This window comes from Mustela nigripes, chromosome X, assembly GCF_022355385.1.
Source record: "Mustela nigripes isolate SB6536 chromosome X, MUSNIG.SB6536, whole genome shotgun sequence".
NCBI lineage: Eukaryota > Metazoa > Chordata > Mammalia > Carnivora > Mustelidae > Mustela > Mustela nigripes.
The window spans coordinates 92,732,907-92,756,503 of NC_081575.1; the positions used below are offsets into that span (position 1 = coordinate 92,732,907).

General features: G+C 35.5%; 1 protein-coding gene across 1 annotated transcript in view; it reads right to left on the minus strand.

Annotated features, from left to right (window-relative positions):
- The window catches only part of CFAP47 (cilia and flagella associated protein 47), a 531,154-nt gene that overhangs the window by 299,354 nt on the left and 208,203 nt on the right, over positions 1-23,597 (minus strand). The window contains exons 31-33 of the mRNA XM_059385274.1: positions 21,140-21,229; positions 19,224-19,341; positions 11,361-11,553 (exon numbers count right to left, since the gene is read on the minus strand). Of these exons, the coding sequence (XP_059241257.1) occupies positions 11,361-11,553; positions 19,224-19,341; positions 21,140-21,229 (401 nt within the window). The remainder of the gene's footprint in view (positions 1-11,360; positions 11,554-19,223; positions 19,342-21,139; positions 21,230-23,597) is intronic.

A 23,597-nucleotide genomic window follows, 5' to 3' on the forward strand; every position in this document is an offset into this window, starting at 1 on the left:
TCAACAGCAGCTGGCATGAATTGTTGCTGTTCAAACATGGCTCTCTGTGAGAGGAGCATGGCAATAATCCTCCAGAATAGTGTTAAGAAGTAAAAACCTCCCTTCTCTGATCTGATCCCGTGCCTCCAGCCTGTCATTCATACAGAAAGAAGGCCGCTGCCAAGCCCCAACCAGTTCACCACAGCCTTAGGTATATCAAGGATTTTCTCTGCTTTTTTGTTAATTGCTTTAATCGAGGCTACGCTCTTCTATACTCCAAGATTTTGCTACCCAAAGTGTGCTATGAGAATCAGCGGCACCTTTATCAACTGGAAGCTTGTTATGAACACAGAATTTCAGGCCCTACTTAAAACCTACTGAAACATAAAAAGTTTAGCAAAATCTCCAGGAGATTTATATTCATGTTACCATCTGAGAAGTGTTGGTCTAGGGTTGTTTTAGAGAGAGAATGAGTAAACTAATCTAGTTCTCATTTGTCAGGAAACAGAAAATTCAGGGATGTTCTAAAACTTTATAAAATTTTGATTTATAAGTTATATTCTTACCTATTTATATACTGCTTCAAATATTCAGAAATATTAAAATAGTCCTAAATAGTATTATGAATTGAAGATATGACAGCTAAACATAAAACTGAATCATTTTATGCATTAAAGGAATAAGTGCACATACTATTTTTATGAATATCATAATTACTTAAATTATTTTAGATGATTAAAACAGTACATTTTTTTTAAAGATTTTATTTATTTATTTGACAGGCAGAGATTACAAGTAGGCAGAGAGGCAGGCAGAGAGAAAGAGGAGGAAGCAGGCTCCCCGCTGAGCAGAGAGCCCAATGCGGGGCTCGATCCCAGGACTCTGGGACCATGACCTGAGCCTAAGGCAGAGGCTTTAACCCACTGAGCCACCCAGGCGCCCCTAAAACAGTACATTTTTATAACAGATTTATTGATATATAACTCATATACATTTTATCCAATTCAACTGTATAATTCATTATTATTTAATATATTTACAGAGCTGTGTGACCATCACCACTACTTGATTTTAGAAAATTTTTTCCAACACATAAAGAAACCCCATACCCAATAGCTGTCATTCCCATTTCCCTCTTCTCTCATCCACTGGAAAATAACTAAACTACTTTAGGTCACTATGGACTTGCCTATTCTAAACATGTTACAGACATGGAATCAAAATATGTGCCCTTTCGTGTTATGGCTTTGTTTATTAAGCATAATGTTTTCAAATTTCATCAATGCCACAGCATGTATTAGGGCTTCGCTTCCTTTTATAGATGAGCAACATTCCATTTTGTGATACTATAAACCACATTTCATTTATCTATTTATCAGTTTATTGGCATTTGGGTTGCTTCATGTTTTGACTATTGTGAATAATGTTGCTATTAACATTTATTTAAGAATTTTTGTGAGAATATATGTATTTTCAAATATTTTGAGTATAAACCAATGAGTGGAATTGCTGAATTATATCATTAATCTATTCTTTTAACATTTTGAGAAATGTCAAACTGTTTAACATTAAACTGTTTTCCAAAGTGGGTGTACCATTTACAATCTCTCTAGCAATGTAGAAGGTTCCAGTTTCTATAAATCTTTCCCAATAACTGCAATATTTCTTCACTTTTTAAAAAAATTTTAGTTATCCAAGTTGGTATCAAGTGCTAGTTCATTGTATTTTTCTTTTGCACTTACCTAATGACTAATATTATATTGTCTCTTCATGTGCTCGTTGATAATTTATCTCCTTTTTTTATTTTTACTTCCATTAATTGTTGCTTTATTTTTGAGTTGTGTTTTTATATATTCTTGGCATAAGTCTCTTGCTAGATATAAATTTTCATTGTTGCTGTGTCCTTTGAGATGGTCTCTTTTATTTTCCTTTTTATCCTATTAATATGGAGTATTGCATTGATTGGAATTCCCACTACTTCTCAGTGATTTATTTACTTATTTGAGAGAGAGAGAGCAGGGTAAAGGGCAGAGGTAGAGGGAAAGAATCTCCAGCAGACTCCCTGCTGAGCATTAAGCCCAATGCAGGGTTTGATCTCAGGACCCTGCAATCATGACCAGAGCCAAAGCCAAGAGTTGGAGGCTTAACCAACTGAGCCACCAAGGCACCCCAGAATTCCTATGTTAAACCAGTATTACACTCCTGGGATGAATCTCATCTAGTAATTTTTTAATCCTCTTAGAATGTTGCAGGATTCTGTTTGCTAGCATTTTGAGGATTTTTGTGCCCACATTCAGAACAGATAACATAGTACATTTTTAATTATTTTAAAGTGCTTTGGAAATGCCAAGTAATACATACTCTAATGCAGAAATCATGTTTCTAAAGGTAGTTAAATTATGAAAATATTTGAACTCTAAATAATTATAAGATCAACCAAAAATGGCAATTAGAAGATCAGCCACATGAGATTGAGGTAATGTATATAATATTTGGTAGAACTTCCATATAAGTGCCTCATTAAACTAGAAAGAAAATAAAGAGTCTTGTGTGCTAAGGTTATTAATCACTACAGATAAAGACCAATTTAAAAAACAAGAAGTAGAAGTGCCTGGGTGGCTTAGTTGTTAAGCGTCTGCCTTCCACTCAGGTCATGATCCCAGGGTTCTGGGATCGAGCCCCACACCTGGCTCCCTGCTCTCAGAAAGCCAGCTTCTCTGTCTCCCACTCCCTGTGCTTATGTTCTCTCTCTCTCTCTTTCTGTCAAATTAATAAATAAAATTTTTACTAAATAAATAAAGTATAAGAAATCAAAAGAAAATAATCACAGTAGTTACATATGACAAAACAGATACAATAAACTAATGAAAAATATTATGCTAATATTTTCAGAATTTAGATGAAATTCATTACTGTCATGTGTTACAAAATCTCACTCAATGGGAAATAGAAAATATGAATGGGAACAGGGAGGGAAAAAAGAAAATAAGAATGATCTTATAACAATTAAAAAATTAATTAGATTATTAAAAGTCATCCCACTAAAGAAATAAGAGGTCCAGATAATCTTACTAGTAAATTCTACAAAATTTAAGATACAAGCAATTTCACTTTTCTAGAAAGTCTTTCAAAGCCTACAATGAAGAAATAGCCTACAAGTAATTGTTGAGGGTTGCATAAAACTAGAACAAGAACAAAAAAAAAAAACCTAAAAAGTACAGAGAATAATTACAAGTCATCACTTATGTAAACTAAAGCAAAAATTAAAATATTAGTAAACTAATCAAGCATGGTATTAAAAAAAGATTAGCTACCATGACAAACTTAAATTTGTGCCAGGAATATAAGGTTAGTTTACACTTAAAAATCAATTTAATATACTATAGTAAGATAGGGAAAGAGAGAGACAAATGGGAAGAGAGATACAGACATATATAGTTGACCCTTAAACAATGTGGGGTTTGGGGCACCAACTCCTGTATGCTGAAAAACTTGTGTAGAACTTTTGACTCCTCCTCCAAAACTTAACTACTAATAGCCTCCTGTTGACTAGAAGCCTTACTGAAAACATAGCCAGTCAATTAACACATATTTTGTATGTTATAAGTATTATATATGGTATTCTTACAATAACATAAGCTAGAAAAAAGAAAATGTTATTAAGAGAATCACAAGGAAGAGAAAATACAGTTACAGTACTGTACTATTAAAAAAATCCACATATAAGTGGACCTTCCCAGTTCAAAACCATGTTGTTCAAGGGTCAACTGTATATAATATATATTATTAAGCAGTATTCATTATAAAACCTCCTGGAAAATTGAAAGGTTATAAATTCCAGAACAGAATCTACAAAGTAATCATATAGTAAATATTATAATTAATGACAAAATGTTGACTGCATTCTGCTTAAGTATGTAAAAGCTCAGGTATAATACAAGATCATCCATGTAAATAAAAGATTAGAAGAAACCTCTTCATCCCATCCTTTTCTCTATTTTTTCACCCTTTTCTTTAAAAATAGAACAAAACAAAAAAACAAACCTTGTAGTGTCTTGTAAATAAAGATTCAATTGCACCATTTTCTAAGAAAGAAAGAAAGACAGAAAAAAAAAAAAAAAAAAAAAAAGAAAGAGCCTCTTCAGGACTCCGTTTCAACCAGTATCTTTGACTTCAAAAGAAATAGAAAAAATACCTCCCATGCCAAATTTATAAAAGAAATGTTTTGAATAGTTTTCATACTCTTGTATAAGTCACCCAGTTTGTGAATATAAAAAAGTTTAGAGCCAAACAAAGCAAGTCACTTATAGGGGAGAAGTTATGAACAAACAAATATTTATGTTATAAGGTTCATTTGCACTACTTAATCTTTATTCCTTATTCTTAAATTTGCACATATTAGAGTTTTCAACCTTCACTGTGCATCAGAACCACCTAGAAAGCTTTTAAAAGCTGCCCACATAAAGGCAATACCCCCACAGATTCTATTTCAGTTGGCTTGGGGGTGGGCATCAGTTTTTATTTTTTTAATTTCCCAAGTGATTACAAAAGGGCATCCAGATTTGAAAACCCACTCTTGTGGATGGAAAAGGAAATGACACATCTCTCTGGACATTAGGAAAGAATCTGCAAGATTGCACAGATCTAAGCTAAAGAAGAATTTAACATTTTGAAAGAGCAGTATCACACAATGATACTTAACATGAGCTTTGGAGGTCAAACTGCTTAGATTCAAAATCCAGCCACATATTTTCCTAGGAAAATAAATTAACATCTCTATTTTAGTTTTCTGGTTAACACTCATAACAGTTACCATGATGTTCATGTTTTGAGGATTAAATAAGCCATTATATGTAAAATTTGTAGTCCTTTAATTGGCATACTACAAAATAATGTGAAAATGAATAGAGAAAACCTCACTTAGAATTGAATTGAGGAAGCCCTGAAGGGGGAATTGATGTATGTTACCATTCATTGCAGCTGGCATAATTAGCAGGAAATAGGAAGTATTTTATTTCTTGTTCTTAAGAAAAAAGAAGGAAGACCCCTCTCTGCCCCAGCTATTAATAATGTACCTGTAACCAATGAGAAACCATCACATCCTCAAACTCTGGTACCTCTCCTATGAGCTTCTGTTCAAAACAACCCTCCCCAATTTTGACCTACACCTAATGAAAGCGGAATTTCCCCTTGTCTCTTCATACTTGCTTATGGCTTGCCATAGTTTGCTTGTCCAGAATTGCCATTCCTCTGCTACTCCCAAATAAACTCATTTCCCTAACAAAATAACTTCTATTTTTATGGTTGACAACACCAAACATCCCCCTCTCCTGGCTAGTATTAAGTGACCACTGCATCTCTACTAATGAAAGGATTAGCCTCAATTATAGTAGTCTTCCCTCTAAATAAGATTTATGAAGTTACTCATAGAACTACCACTGCCCCCGATAGCACACAATCGAGGTGAATCCCTATTTCCTTGAACCTGTCCCCAATTTACTGAGCCAACGCACACATCCCATAATGTCTTCCATAATATCCTTTACTGTGAGGCACTCCGTGATTCTCCATAATGTGTGGTCTCCCCCCCTGCAATGCCCATTGAAAAGAATTTGTTCAACTATAGATATGTTCCCAGTGGTCTCTGGCTAGAACACACTGACACTGAGTAGGTATAAATATGAAAGAGAAAGAATGTGGTCAATTGATTGTGGGTGAATTTTTACATCCTCCATTTTGCAGGACATGTGGCTATTGCCTTGGTTTGCCCTGATTTATTGAACTGCAATGCTAATCCATTAAAAATGGGTGTTGGAGGGGATGTGGAGAAAGGGGAACCCTCTTCCACTGTTGCTGGGAATGCAAGTTGGTGCAGCCTCTTTGGAGAACAGTGTGCAGATTCCTCAAGAAATTAAAAATAGAACTTCCCTATGACCCTGCCATTGCACTACTGGGTATTTACCCCAAAGATACAGATGTGATGAAAAGAAGGGCCATCTGTACCCCAATGTTTATGGCAGCAATGGCCATGGTCGCCACTGTGGAAAGAACCAAGATGCCCTTCAATGGACGAATGGATAAGGAAGATGTGGTCCATATACACTATGGAGTATTATGCCTCCATCAGAAAGGATGAATACCCAACTTTTGTAGCAATATGGACGGGACTGGAAGAGATTATGCTGAGTAAAATAAGTCAAGCAGAGAGAGTCAATTATCATATAGTTTCACTTATTTGTGGAGCATAACAAATAGCATGGAGGACATGGGGAGATAGAGAGGAGAAGGGAGTTGGGGGAAATTGGAAGGGGAGATGAACCATGAGAGACTAATGACTCTAAAAAACAATCTGAGGGGATTGAAGTGGTGGGGGGTGGGAGGTTGGGGTACCAGGTGGTGGGTATTATAGAGGGCACGAATTGCATGGAGTACTGGGTGTGGTGAAAAAATAATGAATACTGTTATGCTGAAAATAAAAAATAAATAAAAAATAGAAAAAAAAATGCTATTTCCTCTGGGAAAAAAAAAAGGTTTAATTTTCTGTTCTCACTTTTTTATTACTGCCTAGCATTTCTCCAGATTTAGTGTTAACCTTCACATTAATCATGACGTTCTACATATTGACTGACAGTCACATTCCCAATACAAAATATTCTAAATGTAACATTAAAATATCAGATTATACCATTTCTATTATCTACATGCAACCTGTAGATGATAAATTTTAATCTTGCAATCCTGATGATAAGTTTTTTTTAAGATTTTATTTGTCAGAGAGAGCACAAGCAGGGGAGGTGGGAGAGGGAGAAGCAGACCACCCCCTCCATCCCCCCACTGAGCAGGGAGCCCAATGTGGGGCTGGATCCCAGGACCCTGGGATCCTGACCTGAGTTGAAGGCAGATACTAAACCAATGCAGCCACCAGGTGCCCTGATGATAAATATTTAATGTTAAACATTAAAGGGATAATTTGGAACTTCTGGGGAAAATATAGAGTTTTTTGTAAATAATGACTATTTTCTGATTTAATCAAGTTGAACATTAGACACATGTGAAACAACCAATGCATACAAATGAAGGACCTCAACACTACATTAATTTTAAGAATAGATAGAATTAAAAGGTCAGTACAATTTCTCAATTGTATACTGAATGTTGTTTACTTTAACAAACTATCCCATGATAAGTCAAACCAGGGACACTTTTAGACAGTACATAAAAGATAGATGTTGCCAAATATAATTTATGATTCTACTCCACTAAAAAAATAGAATAAAAACAGTATTTTCCAATTATAAGAGTTACAATTGTTACTTCATGAAAAAAAATGTTGAAATAAGCATCAGTTAAATAATAGATATTATTTTGTAGAACAAAGCTCCTTTGAACCGACAGTTCAAAATACTCCAATTTCAGGATTTTGTTAAAAGTGCAGTCAAATGAAAGTATTATTCCTCTCAGAAATTAAACTTTATGTTACAAAAGTGGTCTATTGCTGTTCTCAAAATCACCAGGTGATTATAGGATGAGAAATTTCCATTAGCAATCAAATGTAGCAATTGAAGAAAATGGTCCAAAAGAATAACAAAGAAGACACTTTATCATAAGCATGATCTACTGAAGAAGCAGCTGTCTCTAAGGTATAAAAAAAGGTTCATCAGTCAAAAACATTAACTGTTGTATTAATGATAGAGGGCTTAAGCACACACAATATGAAGAGCAAGCAGGAACGAGAGTGTAAGTGTAAAAGGGCAAACGTACCTCCTAGCAAGCCCTAAAATGGTCCCCTACTTACATGAAACAGGTGTTCATTTATTACATGGAAAAAAAAAATTTTTTTGACATTCACCACTCTTTGGACAAATTACCACATATTATGAATTTTCAAACACAGGATAGATAACTTTTTTATTCTTGTTTTTATTTTTGTTTGTTTGCTTTTTAACAGCACCTCTCAGCAACTACATGTAGTTAGGAAAGGAAACTCCCAAACATTGACTACCTGGCACCACATACCCTTGAGCAAAATCATAGAAAGTCCAGGGTTAAGAAGTCTCAGTCTCAGTGCTAAATTTGGGGTATGCTGATCAAATGTATGTGACCTCAGTGTACTTCAAACCACAGACTTACTATGGTCACCAGACCAAATACCCATTTTTTCATAGCAGTTGCCATCTTGGCCATCTCCCATTATTCTCCAAGGCAACAGAATGAAGTCCTAAAATATTGTCCTGATATTCAAAGCCCTGGATGGCCAGGCCTCTGAACCAACTGATTCCAACTTTACCACTCCATACTCTCCTTCACAGAGGAAGGCTCGCTTACTTGTCACATCCTTCCTAGTTCCTACATCATTACAATGAAATTCTAATGAGAAATATATAAAGGCCTCAGCAGAGACGGAATATGGAAACCACCTATCGTGTTGACATCACTGCTTAACCCAGCAAGTTTCTGCAAAAGCCATAAACAACTAAAAAATTCTTTGTTGCCCCATCAGGCTGATCAAGGACAGATTGTTCATAAAGATGACTCTGCAAGCTGCCAACTGATCAGTTTATCAAAAAAAAAATGTATAAGCAAGTTCCACTGTCTATTCTCTGCAATGTTTTCTCCTTCACTATTGGAAGACAATTTCTTGGCTACAGAATTCTAGGTTAGTATTTTTTTTTTTTTTTAACTCTTAACACTTTAAATATTCCACTATCTTCCTGACTACATGATTTCTGAGACGTTGGATATAATTCTTGGATATAAATCTCAACTCCTCTATAGGCAAGGTATTTTCCCCCCTCTGGCTTCTTTCACAATTCTTTCTCTATATTTGATGTTCTGCAATTTAAATATATTATTCCTAGCCATAAAGCTTTATTTTTTATTTATTTTTTTTTTTTACATTCATCCTGCCTGGTATTGCCTGATCTTCCTGGATCTGTGGTTTGATGCCTGACATTAATTTGAGGAAATTTTCATCTACTACAACATCAAAGGAATTGTTATTTAAATGAGGGGTTCTTCAGAAATACAACTGTGAACAAATATCATTCTGTGAACAATTTAAAAGCACTAGGGAAACTACTTTCTGGGACGCTATAGCTTTAGTGCACATCAGAATCACATGGAGGATTTAATAAAACACAGATTGCTAGGTCCCACCCTCAACAGTTTCTTAATCGAAAGGTTTTGGGTGCAGCCCTACCTTCTACCCTCCACAGAACCACTGCACCAAGTTGTGAGGATGGTCCAATTTTACCAATCTAAGCAGAATCTAAGCAGAATAAGTGTCAATGTTGACAGATAAAAATCTGGGGAAATGAGAATGACTTTTTTTCAGCCCAAGTTAACCCAAGAGAAATCTTTCACAGAGATTCTCCTCATGGACCTCCACTCTTACTAAGCCCACCAACCTGTACTCAGGTACATGTTCAATGCGGAAAGTGCCTCCTTCTACCTCAACCATTCAATCCAACTCTTGAAATTTGTACAAAAGGTACAAAGGGGTAAGCTAATATATATCCAATTGTCTGGAATAGGATAGAAAAATATATAAAACCTGAATGTGTCTCCATATTCCTTCATTTATATACACAAACAGTTTTTGATATCTGTTTTCTTCTAGGCACTGTTCTTAGCTCTGAGAACACACCAGTGAACAACAAAACAGACAAGACTATTCCTGTTAAAAAGCTCACATTCTATTGGAAGAAACAGACTCTCCATTTTATATATATAATTTTGGGAAAAATGTTATTGAAAAGAACAGAGCAAGAAAGAGAAAGATGAAAGGATAAGCTATTTTAGAGGGTACTGGGAAATGTTGTCAGATAAAGTGATATTTGAGCAGACACCTGAATAAAGTGAGAAACAGTATCACGAAGATTAATAGGAAAATAATAGTCCAAGCAGAGAAAAATGCAAAAACTTTGTAAAAGCATAAAACTCAGTGTTTTTTTTTTAAAGTAAAGAGGCCAGTGCCTGTAATGTATTATATTTAAAAATGCAGCAAATTCTTTGAAATTAACTTGGACGGACCATTTTGTTGATAAAAACGGAACCATAATAATTTTACAACAAATGAATATACTAATTTCTAATATATGTACATTATTTTATACTATTTTGGTTAAATTGTCACTCCTCAGTAATCTAATAATTTGCAGTTTTTAAAATATTTTTGAAAGGGCCAAATACAGTTTTATAAAATATGAATCTTATTCAATTGCAGATTCAAGTCAAATTATTTTGACATTATCAGTAAATCAATTAGAAGGTACTAAAATATTCTATGTTTACTGCTGCCTGATACCAATATATCAATATAACTGTTTCAATCTTGATGTCACTATGTTTGTTGAAGGAATGCCTTTAAGTTAAAACAACCGTAATTCAAAGTCTCATTTTAAAATCACTCTTAAATCTTCTTCTTATTTCTAAAATTTAGATTAAACTCTGAGGGTTCGGTATAAAAAATAAATATAATAAATTAAACACAACCACTTCTGAACAGAAGAGGTATGTATGTACTTGGAAGGAATGCCTTTAAGTTAAAACAACCGTAATTCAAAGTCTCATTTTAAAATCACTCTTAAATCTTCTTCTTAATTCTAAAATTTAGATTAAACTCTGAGGGTTCAGTATAAAAAATAAATATAATAAATTAAACACAACCACTTCTGAACAGAAGAGGTATGTATGTACTTGGAAGAGGGGGCCCGAATTGAAGCCCCAGAAACAACCAGCATGCACAGTGCCATCCATCTCACTACAATCAGTGGTTATGACAGAGGGAAAAAATGCACTAGACTAGCAAACTGGAATTTAAAAAAAAAAAACAAAAATTGAAGGCTTGTAGGATGAAAATTTATAGAGCCTCATTTCATAAGGACAGAACCAGGAGTGGCCACCTGAACACTGAAGGTCTCTTTAATGACCACCCACTTGCCTCAGTATTTGGACCTAATATGACCAACCTCCCCCCAAATTCATGAAGCATTACTGCACTTAGTGATTTCCAACATGACTGTCACAATGACATGTAAGATATTTTCTAGTTAAATTTCACTTGATATCAACTAAGTACACACAAGATTCGAGCATGTCACCTAAAATTTAATACTTTATAGAGCTGAAAATATCAGCAATGATATTAAGACTGTCTTTTGGAGAGCATCTCTTCATAGATTTTATCACTTATTCTTCAAAATACATTAAAGAAGCAACTTTTATTATTTCCATGTTACATGTAAGGTAACTGATCTCGAAGATGTTAAGAGATCCTTTTTGCAGAAAAGAGTCAGGTCTAGAATCCATGGATTCTGGGTCTAATTCTAAATTGTCACATGAAAATTAGCAATAATTTATTTAAAGAAAAAAATTCTCACCATGGTGACAGTTTTTCCATATAATATGTCGGGCATTCTCATAATTTGTGTTCATCCAACTAAGCAGAATCCTTTCAGGATTAGAATATATGTTGCTGGATAAAAAACAAGGATTGACTTTTGGTGAATTCTGCACATGGATGGGGGGCAGGTTGTTGCTGCAATGTGGTACAACCCGGGATAGTACCAGAACCTGAAATTGGGAAAAAGAGGGAACCTTCATTAGACTTGAATGGTAAAATTACAAAATCAATATTGGAAGAGTAAAAAAAGGAAGACATCAGTATTTTCTGGTCAATTGCATCCATACAAGAGTAAAAGAAATCAGAAGACCCCCCCCACAATAAAGATGAAAGTCAGAGTATAGGCAATAACAACTCGCCTATCCAAATCTCAGCTATGTTTGAAATCCTCATGGACATAGGCCAGCAAGCACATAATGCATATGTACATATTGTGAGATACAATCTGTGATGTCTCAAAGTCTGCAAACAAACTTTCTCCTACTTAATTTAGGTACCATTTAGAGGAGAAAGAGGCCCATAGAGAATCTTGTGGTAACCACAGCACTGGATACGGAAGCAATAGGACTGTTTTAAACATAAACTGAATTCTAGTTAAGAGGTAAGAAGGTCTATATCTATTCCTTAATTCAATTATTATGTACTGAGTGCATGATACAAAACTAGTTACTGTGCTAGGAAATGGTATGATAGCGAAACGATGCAATCCTTAGCTAAAGTATATTTAGAAAGACATTTAATCCGAAATGGTTGAATTTCAACCATTTAAATATTTAAATATTTTAAAAGGTAAAGTGTAAAAGGCAGAACAACAATTTAAAACATGCTACCAAAGTTCATTCCTTTTCCAAAGTTTCCAAGAACAAGGTTATACCATACCTGTTTGTCAGTGTTTCTGTTTAAAATTCAAGCTGTTATTCTACCAAGAAATAGCTCTTATATTTTTGGACGGTGTTTAAAGAATATTTTAAAAGTAATGACTGGTCTCATAATGAATAAATGGAACAGCAATGAAAAAAATGTCATGTCCTTCCCCAACAAAAACATGAATAAGATGTAGATCATAACATGAGGTGAAATTTTAATTTTACTAAACAGTTGCAATTTCACAGAATGTTCTAAACTATGTGTAAGTTATTCTAGTAAATCTTAACTCAAAATGTATGCCAAAAAGGCACAATTAATTTAAGTAGGAATTAGAAAAAGTCAAATCAGATTTAACTTTTAGAAGGTTACCTTTCCTTTGATAAGATTAAGTAGAATATAACAAATAGTGCTCAAACATACCATAAAAGTTTATCACCCTAACAAAATTTCTTGCAGTCATTTAAGTCTAAATATTATCAAGATTATAAATTTTTTGTAAACAGAATATAATTTAAGATCATAAAGTAAGAATTTTTAAAAGGAAAATAGAGGAAGAAAATATAAAAAGAAGTATTCAAGCTTGTTTATCAACAAGCCCTATCAAGGAGGACCACCTACAAGTGATCTGGGGGTGAAGACAGAAACATCAGTTAAGACAGGAGGTAGAGGGCACATGGGTGACTTAGTTGGTTAAGCAGTTGCCTTCCACTTGGGTCATGATCCTGGGGTCCTGGGGTCAAGTCCCACATTGGGCTCCCTGCTCAGCAGGGGGTTTGCATCTCCCTTTGACCTTCCTCCTGCTCATGATCTCTGACTCGCTTGCTCTCACGCTCACTCACTCTCTCTCAAAATAAATAAATTTTCAAAATCTTAAAAAAACAAAAACAAAAACAAAAACAGGAGGTAGAGAGAAAACTCCAAGAAGAGGCTCAATCTATAGGGGAGTTTCCTGGTGATGGAAGGCACAGCAGCAATCTGACCTCACCTCTAAGGTACAGCACACAGCATACCAGGGTGTCACTATAGGGGTTCCAGGAAACCCAAGATGCACCTGCTACTGATTTAAATAAAGATAAAACCCTGCAAGCCCAGAGACCTCTTTCCCTTGTCTTCTCACTCCTACTACCTCTAGGGGCTCCTGGCTCCTTATTCATCTCTTATCAGATCTCCTTCCTTCTCAGCCTATACACTAGTATTTTTCAGAAGACCCATCATCACTACTTCAAAGAACAAAGGAATGACATCCTAGATGAGAATGCTGCAGTGTCTGTCCTACAACGTGAACATCTATACTCACCTTTCCTCCTCTACAGCCACAGTGGGTAAGCTATCCCTTCTCTTGTACTAGATACCAAAATTACGCATCATCTTTGGGACAGTCCTTCATCATTTGCCTTTTTTAGCTTTTGGATCTTTAACCTCTCCCTTCTCAACAATATCAAAACATGATCACTTATACTCAGCTTTTAGAGAGCTCTCCCAAACTTGGATTCCCCAATTGTTTTACCTGTTCTCTCCACCAGTGTAACCCATGAAAGAGTTTTCTAATCCATTGTCCCCACTTTCATTCCTTTTGCTCATCAAACCAAAGCCCACCTAATAACCTTCCACCAATTCATCACACCCTCATACCCTGAAAGTGCCTTTGGCATCTTTGTTGTCTAATACAATAGGGAATTTTTAATCATTACTTTATACCACCTCCCCATTTCATCTGATAATACATCCTCCCTCAGAGGCTTTCCTCCCTCCTTGTTCATGGTACCATACAGTGTTACTGCTATCTTTTTGCCTATTTTGAGCTCATTTGCAGGATTCTCTTCCCTTACCTATTTAAGTGCTGGGTTTCTATGACACTAGGTTTCTAACCTATGCCATCTTTTCTTTCTTTTTTTAAAAAATATTTTATTTATTTATTTGACACAGAGAGAGACAGTGAGAGAAGGAACACAAGCAAGGGGAGTGGGAGAGGGAGAACCAGGCTTCCCACTGAGCAGGGGGCCCCATGTGGGGCTCGATCCCAGGAACCTGGGATCATGACTTGAGCCAAAGGAAGACGCTTAATGACTGAGCCATCCAGGTGCCCTGATGCAATCTTTTCTTTTAAGTTTTTAGGTGTGTTTCTCCCAATTTTATCTCCCAGAGACCATGAAATATGCATGAAGAAACCACAAAAACCACCAATTGTTGTAATTAAAAAACAAAGATTCAACATAATATTTAGAACGTTATGTTAGTAGTAGTAATGACAATAATTATAGCTTCATATCAGTAAGATGAATGATAGTTACTGTCTTTATCAAGTTATCTACATTTACCTAGACGATGAATGTATTGAATTCTACATCACTTTATATATTCAGTAATTTCTTATTCTGTATTTCCACTAATTGAGAAAAGCTTACCTCATATTTACAGGTTAACAGAATAGATGTTCAGTTTGATTGTTATAGATAATCAGGCCCAACACAAAGCCAGAAATTATAGAGATTTTTATTAAAATCTACTTCATCTACTTTCAAATACTAAACAAATACTAAGCTCCTTGATGAGCCAATCACACTCAAAAGTCAAAGGTTAAAAACACTCAACTTGGGAAATAGCATTAAAGATAATAGTACTCTACTCTTCAGTGGCATTCGTCTTTGGGAAAAGTTTCTTTGGCTTCCATTGCGAGGAGCTCAAAAACTTATACAGTGTCTTTGTGCAAATTAAAGAATGTGGTACACTCTCTGAGAAACTATTATCCTGATGGTACCCTTATTAAAGTAAAAGCAACCCTGCAACTAATTTGTTGAGACACAGCTTCCAATAGTGTCTATAGTCTTAGCGAGCAGCACGTAGGCTGGATTTCAGCTTCCAATCATCAACTCAGCTGTGTAGAAACTATATGATCATATTCAGTTTTTCTGTCCATTCAACAACTCAAAACATTTTTTCCCCAAAAAATCTTGGGAAAAAGCCAAACTTTTGATGCTTTAGTGTTTTGTACCACATTAAAAATCATGATATTCGGGGTGCCTGGGTGGCTCAGTGGGTTAAGCCGCTGCCTTCGGCTCAGGTCATGATCCCAGGGTCCTGGGATCGAGCCCCGCATCGGGCTCTCTGCTCAGCCGGGAGCCTGCTTCCTTCTCTCTCTCTCTGCCTGCCTCTCTGTCTGCTTGTGATCTCTCTCTGTCAAATAAATAAATAAAATCTTTAAATAAATAAATAAATAAATAAATAAAAATAAATAAATAAAAATCATGATATTCAAATCCTGTAGGTATATGTCCAAGATGGAAAACGTTACCTGATGAATATTTGAGCTAGCCACTTAAAATAAAAATGATAAATAAGGAAAAACATTAGTGCTAGGAACATACTATTTTAAATCTCACTCCTGTTGAAAAAATGCACGTGAGACTGACCTTCTCTTCATAACCAGCGCATCTCAAAATTGGAAATAAAGATCCTGAACTTACAGAGATCACAACGCAATTAGGCAACTCAGTAGCCTTATTTTGACAGTATTTACATTTTTTTCTATTTAACAATGAATTCACAATAGAAGCATATTTTTAATCATCTACATTTCCCTATGAATAAGGGTTCACCCTTTCTTGTGACCAATGACCAATTGTCTATCAATATCTACCACCAACTGATTTTCTCCAGGCTACATTACAAAATCTTTAAATAATGACAAAGAATTATTCCTCTAAGAGCATGGGCTTTCATTGATAAAGAGAATAAAACGTCATCATATATTTCTTTCCTTCACACAGACTTATCACACTTATGCAAATGTGTTCATACATTCCTTTAGATCCAACCAAAGCATGCAATATTTGCTAACACTTGTGAGAATAAGTGTATGCACATTGCATTCCACTGCCATTAGGGGACATCCTGCAAAGCCATTTAATAAAACAATTTCACCAAGTTTACCTTCTTTCCAATCATGTTTTATTGAAGCTCATTTTATATATTCCTTACAGGGGCACTTCGGGGACATAGTCGGTCAAGCATCCGACTCTTGCTTTCGCCTCAGATTGTGATCTCAGGGTTGTGAAATCAAGCCATGTGTTGGGCCCCAGTCAGTGCAGTTTTCCCTCTCCCTCTGCCCCTCCATCCCACTCTCTCTCCCTAAAATAAATAAATATATCTTTAAAAACAAATTAAATAAATAAGAATTCCTCACAAATATGAAACCTTGTACTATCTTTACTTGTCTTCTACAGAGGCATGAAATTCTAAAGTAATGCCCTCAGTAGAACTGGTGTCTTGCCTACTTTTAGCAGCAAATATTCCACAATTTTATAACAGAGAGATTTTGAATTGGTTTGAGGAAAAATGTATTTAATTAACCAGAAAGATCACTGCTCTTCATTTAAAAATATCAAAATATTTGATACAATCATGCCACTATTTAAAAAAAAAAAAAAACAACCTTATAACAGACAATACACTGGGAACAAATGAATCAACAGTTTACCTAAACTTATTATTCAGATATTTATTATTGATCATCTTTCTCTTGCCTAGATTCTTCAGTAAAAATATCACATTTACCTCTTTCATTACATACAGATTCATGTTTTATATGCACATGAAAGCCCTCTTTATGTTTACATTTAAAACAGCATTCTGAATTTGGGTGTTTCTGTTACTGTTTTTCATCTCTCTTGTGCTTCAATGACCTGTTTTTTGGTCATCAATACATTTTTGTGAATTGGGAATATAATGCAAGAAAATAGCAACAATTAAATATGAAATTTAACAGGCAAAAATACCCAAATGACACAAAATCAAATTGGATGAGACAAGTTGTACCCTTTATCCAAACTATTAGCCAAGAAGACCTGACAAAGGCAGTCCTGAGGGCACACATGAGCTCTAGGAAGGAGAAAAAGAAAACCTAAAGGGATTTGTGTGAAAATCACCATATTCTTTCCAACCTGTGAAACTCATCTCAACATTGCTTGCTTTCACAAGAGAAATTGCCAATATGGTTCTGACTTAATAGAGCTCCTAGAGCCACCCATGCTTTAGACACAATACATGGAGAAATACAGCTCTGCAGATGACCTAACTGGGTCATCTTATCTATTCCTATGACTTTATCATGGAATCAGTGAAGAATCCCACACGTGTTGCCACCCAGATCTCTTTCCTGACTGAAGGGTATATCTACCTGGTAAAGACACTGGGCACCATTATACACCACAACCAAAATTAATTTATTATGCCTTCTTACTCTATCTCACCCTCCACCCCCAACAAAATCCTATTATTATCGCTTGTCTTGTTATTTCAGGGACTAGGATCAAATTCCATTCAGTCACCCCAGCAGGACCCACTGTCATCTTTTACCTCTTTATCTCCTTCACCCACTGAGATCTAGTTATTCACCAAGTCATTCTGAATTCTATTCCTAATATTTAGGAAAGCAGTCCCTTTCTCATCTTTCCCACTACCACCAGTATTCCTAGCACCAGGCACTACCTTTCCAAACAGATGCCACATCGTACCAGAGTGATTTCTCTAGGATGCAAAGCTGATATATCAGCCTCATGTTTAAAATCCTTCAGGAGCTAAAGTCCATAAAATCCAGATTCCTTGGTTTGGCTTATGAAGTCAACCATGCTCTAATTTATGACTAGGATCACAGTCCACACCTCCTACCCCCAGTCATAGTGTGCTTCTTCCTTAGAACATACCATGTTGTATCTAATCTCAGGCATTTCCACATTGAATTCCCTTTGTCTTGACAAATGTTATTGTCTTGATCCCCAATAAAACTCACCTACCACCTCTTTCTCACAAATTATACTTTCTTTCCCTCTCTAACCTATGCTCCACTGCTTTACCTTGCCTGGGAAACTCCTACTTATTTCTCAGGGTCAGGCTGAATTGATTTTCTTCCTAGAAACCTTCTCCAGTGCACAGAAAAAGTAGGCTCCTCTCTATGTGCATTCACCACTAGTTTTTTGGGCTTACCTTAACATAGAATTGGTTATAAGTCTTGTAATTAGATATGAGTAATTACTTATATACTCCAGGACACAAAATCCTGGAAGAGAAAGACTATATCAAGTTTAATCTTAAACCCCAGAGCTTACTACTGTGTCTATACCATAATAGTTGTTAAGTAAATTTACTCAGCCAGTATTTGTTGAGCATATACGATGTAGCTGACACACTATCAGATTCTGAGTTTACAAGTAATACTTGATTTTTAAATTCATAGACCTCTAGGATAGGAAGGAGAGATTAGATGACATAAACATATCCATCAATGCATGCATGAATGAAGAAATGAACGAGTGAGTGAATAAAGCCCACAAACCGAAATTAGGACTACTTTGTCCATTAAGTAGGGTACTTGCTGCCCTTTTGTTTTAGAGTTGCTCTTCTCTATCAGTGGGCAAATCATAGATGATACAGCTTGGAGTTAAGAAACAAAGTAGAAAATGTCTTTTCCCAAATCCAAGTTTGACTGAGAGTCATTAATACCCTCATACATTCTTCAGGGAATTACTCAAGAAACCATAATTTTCACTATCACCCATTCTTTAATCCTTCCTTTTAGTACCAGAATACAACTGGTAGCTACTTATTTTAGGCACTACATTTCTCAACATCCCCTGCAGTGAGGTACAACCATAGGACTAAACTCTGCCCACAGGAAATGATGCAGTTTTTAGGTGACATCCTTAAACAGATTTTACTTTTCCTCCACTACTCCTTTCTTGTTCTGAGAGACTAACACAGAGACAAAAGGCCAGGACTGAGGGTGGAAGACATACTCTGCTGTCTCCAAACCACTTACTTCTCAACAGTTCCATGAGAAAGATAAAAACTCTATCTTATCTTGAGCCATTGTATTTTTTTAATTCTTTAATCAGCAGCACCATCTACACCTTAACTAATACACAATTCAGCTAAATAAACCGAAACAGCCAGCAGTGAACAAGAGTGGAAATGTTACCTTGTATATCTGAAGGAATACATCTGTCCATGCCCTTTTACTCCAGGCTTCAAACTGAGTCATGTCTATAACAACAGAGGGCTTTTCCTTAGGTATACAGGAACACACAGGCAAGATAGTAACGAAAGAATTTAATAAAAATTAAAAAAAAGAATTTAATAAATAAAATATTACAACATTAACTAAAATGCAAGGCAAATACAAATTCCAAGTTTTAACTATTTAGCATATAAGTGTTTTTTTTTATTTTTACAAACTTTTGCATACATTCATCAAGATCTCTAATTCCCCATGGGCACGTAATAGAAACTATCAACAGAAGTAACTTCCTAGAATACACAGCCCCTTACTGAGGTCAAAGATATATCCATTCAATGACCCTACTAGTTTATTCCGTGGCAGAAGTAGCAGAATAAGATACAAAGTTATTCTGAACTCTGAGTCCCAAAAAGAAACACATTTTTTGGTTAAGCCACTGGAACTCAGTAGAGTATCAAAAAACAGGCCCCAGTGGGCCCCTGGGTGGCTCAGTTGGTTGAACTTCAAGAGTCATGACCCTGGAGTGGTGGGGTTAAGGCCCATGTCAGTCTCCATACTCAGCAGGGAGTCTATCTGAGATTCTCTCCCTCCCTCTGCTCCTCCCCCAACTCTTGCACGCACTCCCTCCCCCTCCCTCTCAAATACATAAATATTAAAAAAAAAAAAAAAAAAAAAAGACAAGCCCATGGTTCTCCTGTTTACATCATGTGGTGAGTATAATAACAGAGCCATGACTAAAGTAGAGCTGCCTCAAAGCCTGAAGGTTTCTACAAGCAATTCACCTTCTCAAGAGGTTTCCATAAAATGAACTGTATACTTTGAAAAAAACTATACAAATCTTGCTAATTTCTGCCTATTCTCCCCTTTAACTTAAAGAAGGGATGTGGCAAGTGGTGGGAAAATTAAACCAATATTTTTGTTGGAAGATACATAGTCTAAAAATTGACTTTAATAAAACATTTACATAAGCACACACAATCCTTCATTTCTAGACCCCATAAAAGAAGAAATTACCTATATATTTAAGAAAGTCATGTAATAATTTCTACATAGCATAGGGGCCAAGGGTAGGCTGCCCCAAGATGCATCACTTTGGCACATAGGGAGTTGGTTGCAGGGGTTTGGGACAGGTCCCCCCAAAACACGCCACTTTGGCATGTGGCCTATTTTCAGCTGAAGGCAACTGAGACCCTCTGGGCTTAAGAGAAACTTTTGCCCCTCCCTTAACTCAGAGAAGAATCTGAAATAGTGGGGTGTACGGAGAAAGGGTCTTTCCCAGAATAAGCTTTATTAGCAGAGATAACATTTTATCTGAGTGACCCATCTGTATAGCAGGACAAACATCTAATTACCAAACACCTGCTCTTCGTAGGACCCTGTGAGGTACATTTCTTCCCTTTGAAGTCCCAGACTCCTCCTACCCTTTCTCCTTAGTTCAGAATGACATAAATACCTCATTTTGCCTGTCTTTGGAATTTCCAGGTCTGTGCTAATTCCCCTTACATAAGCTATTAAATTTGATTTTCTCCTGTTAATCAGTCTCATGTCAATTTGATTCTTAGTCTAGCTGGAAGGACCTTGAAGAGGACAGGATATTCTTGCTCCCTGACAACAGGAACTCCACAAAGATTTTTAGACAGATATAAAAATGTGTGTGTATGACCGTGTGTGTGTGTGTATATATAAAAATATCTATATATATGTGTATATATACATTTAAATATTTATACACACACACGTAAGTAAGCTGTCCAGAGAGACATAATCCATAGGATATTTCATAAATAAAATACCAAGATTTTGTAATAAAATTTTCTAACAAATACCAAAGATCAGTCAATTCATTAACTGTGCAGATTATTCCCTAGAAATTTTATTTCCTTACTGTAATTTCAATCCACTTTTCATAATCTTCTGGTTCAAGCAGAAATTCTGGAAGTACATGAGAAATACATGCTCCTTGAGCACTAAAATCAAAAGAGAAAAATCCAAATTATTATAGTATAATACTCCCAGTTTGTATATCACCTGCATTTGAACTTCAGTTATTTCAATATCATAGTTTATATATGTATTGAATTTTATTTTTTAAATTTAAAATTTATAAAATTAGCTTTAACACTTCTCTTAACAATGAAGTGTGTATATGATGCTTCCTTTAGAGAATTAATAATGAGAAAGAACTTACTAAATGCCTACGATCAGCTACATTTATCCTTATATGATAACAGAATATAGAGTTACATGACTTTGCTAACCATTTTATTGTTGTATAACATTAAAAAATTGAAAACTATCTGGAAAAACTTTGAATACAATAAACCATCTAACAGATCATTAGTCACCCAATGCTCAGTGAATGCCTATCACAACACACAGCTGAATATGGAAAACCACAAATATAACATAATCCATCACCTATTTTTCCAAGAATATCTAAAAATTCTGGCCTCTGTGATAATATAAACTTGTAATAGTATATCTGATGCAGCACATATTTGTTATTTTATACATTTAAGAGCATATATATTCATATGTATATAATCTATCACATTCAAGATTATATTTTTTGTTGTCATATTTCTTGAACTATTTTTTAAAGATATATTTCTGAGAGAGACAGTGAGTGGGGGATAAGAGGCAAGAGAGGCTCTACACTCAGGAGGCTCCATGCTGAGTGTAGAACCTGATGCAGGACTCTGATCTCACAACCCTGAGATCATGACCTGCGTCGAAATCAAGAATCAGTTGCTCAACTGACTAAGTCATTCAGGTACTCCTTGAAATGTTTTTATTCAAAGTCTTCATATGCACATCTATCACCACCAGAACTACCTTCATACAGTTTAATAGTTTTGGCAGGAGTGTTTCCTAGTGGAGATCTAAACATTTAGGTTTAACTCATTCAGTGAGCACAGAATGCCACTCACCATAAGCATTTATCAGAGAATATCATATCTAGTCCTCAACTCTGTACACATTTTGCAATCCTATCACTACTGAAATGGGAGAAAAAGAAAAGGCAGAAAGGAGCCTCAACATGATTCTAAAAGTTCAAACCTTGAAGGTAGCATAATGAATGAGAAAAAAAAATATAAGGAAGGGGAACCCTTGGGGGGTAGAAGCAGAGAGCAGAGTTCTAGAATTGTTAAGTTTCACTTGGCCATGGGCCAGTGGAAGCTGGTGTAAGAAATCATGCTGCACACATAAAGCTCCTTTGTTTGACAGTTAAATATCATCCTTTCTCTTTGATTTTCATGTATTTCCCATCTAGATCTACATCACTCCTATGAATCTTCACTAAACTGGAATTCTTATAGATTTAAATATTATCTATAATATTTTAATGGAACACTACTCCTTTACAGGAGTAGCTGAACCTAGAGCATTTGTAAGAACTCAAATGAGATGATGGTCCATTAAGTTGAAATCATAGAGGTAAAACAAAGACAGAAAGCTCAGAGAAATATATAGAAACTGGAATACTTCCTTGCATCCAAAGCAAATATGGGATTTCAGAAGGAAATAATCACTTCTATTAAATGGTACTGAAAACCTAAGAAAAATTATCAGGGAAGCATTAAACTGAAAGCTTCTTGGAGAAGGAGACCACATGGTATTCATTTGAATATTCCATAGTGTCCAGCAGAGAAGAGGCCTTCAGTAAAATGTTCAGAATGAAGAATAAATTTTTTGCATTATTAAAGACAACAGGAGACAACAGGCCCTAAATGGAGTCATTTATGCTAAGCTCCATGTCACCAAAGTGAGATTTAACTTCACAATGATTTTGTACCTCCCAGAAATGGAATCTTAAACCAGTTAATCAGGAATTGCCTGAACAGCATTAGTTAGGTAATCTGCCTGAGAGACCCCTACCATCTCTCCTAGAGAAAGTAACTTTGCAATAATCAATCTGCTTCTGTTGCTTTAAGAGTACAAAACTTTTTCCTCCTTACCTTCTAAGTTTTTTGCTAGCCCAATAATAAAATTGACATAAATCAAATTAAGGGGGGGGGAACAACAATGAGATATACATACTTTATGGGAGTCTCACAAAGTAATGAAGCTTGAGAGGTGGTCAGACAGCTGAGGCTAAGGAGATGGGGGTAGGGGTTTGGGTCTTCAAAGGGGAGGAAGACAATTCACAAAAATATGAGAAGAGCAAATCTTTGGTAAACAATCATTTGCCATGCCAGGTAGTTAAGTCTTTCTGATATAAAAAGTTCTCTCTGGCAATAGCACCCTTCCTGGTATAAGACCCTGTGTAAATTCTTTTTTTTTTTTTAATTTTTTATTTTTCATAAACATATATTTTTATCCCCAGGGGTACAG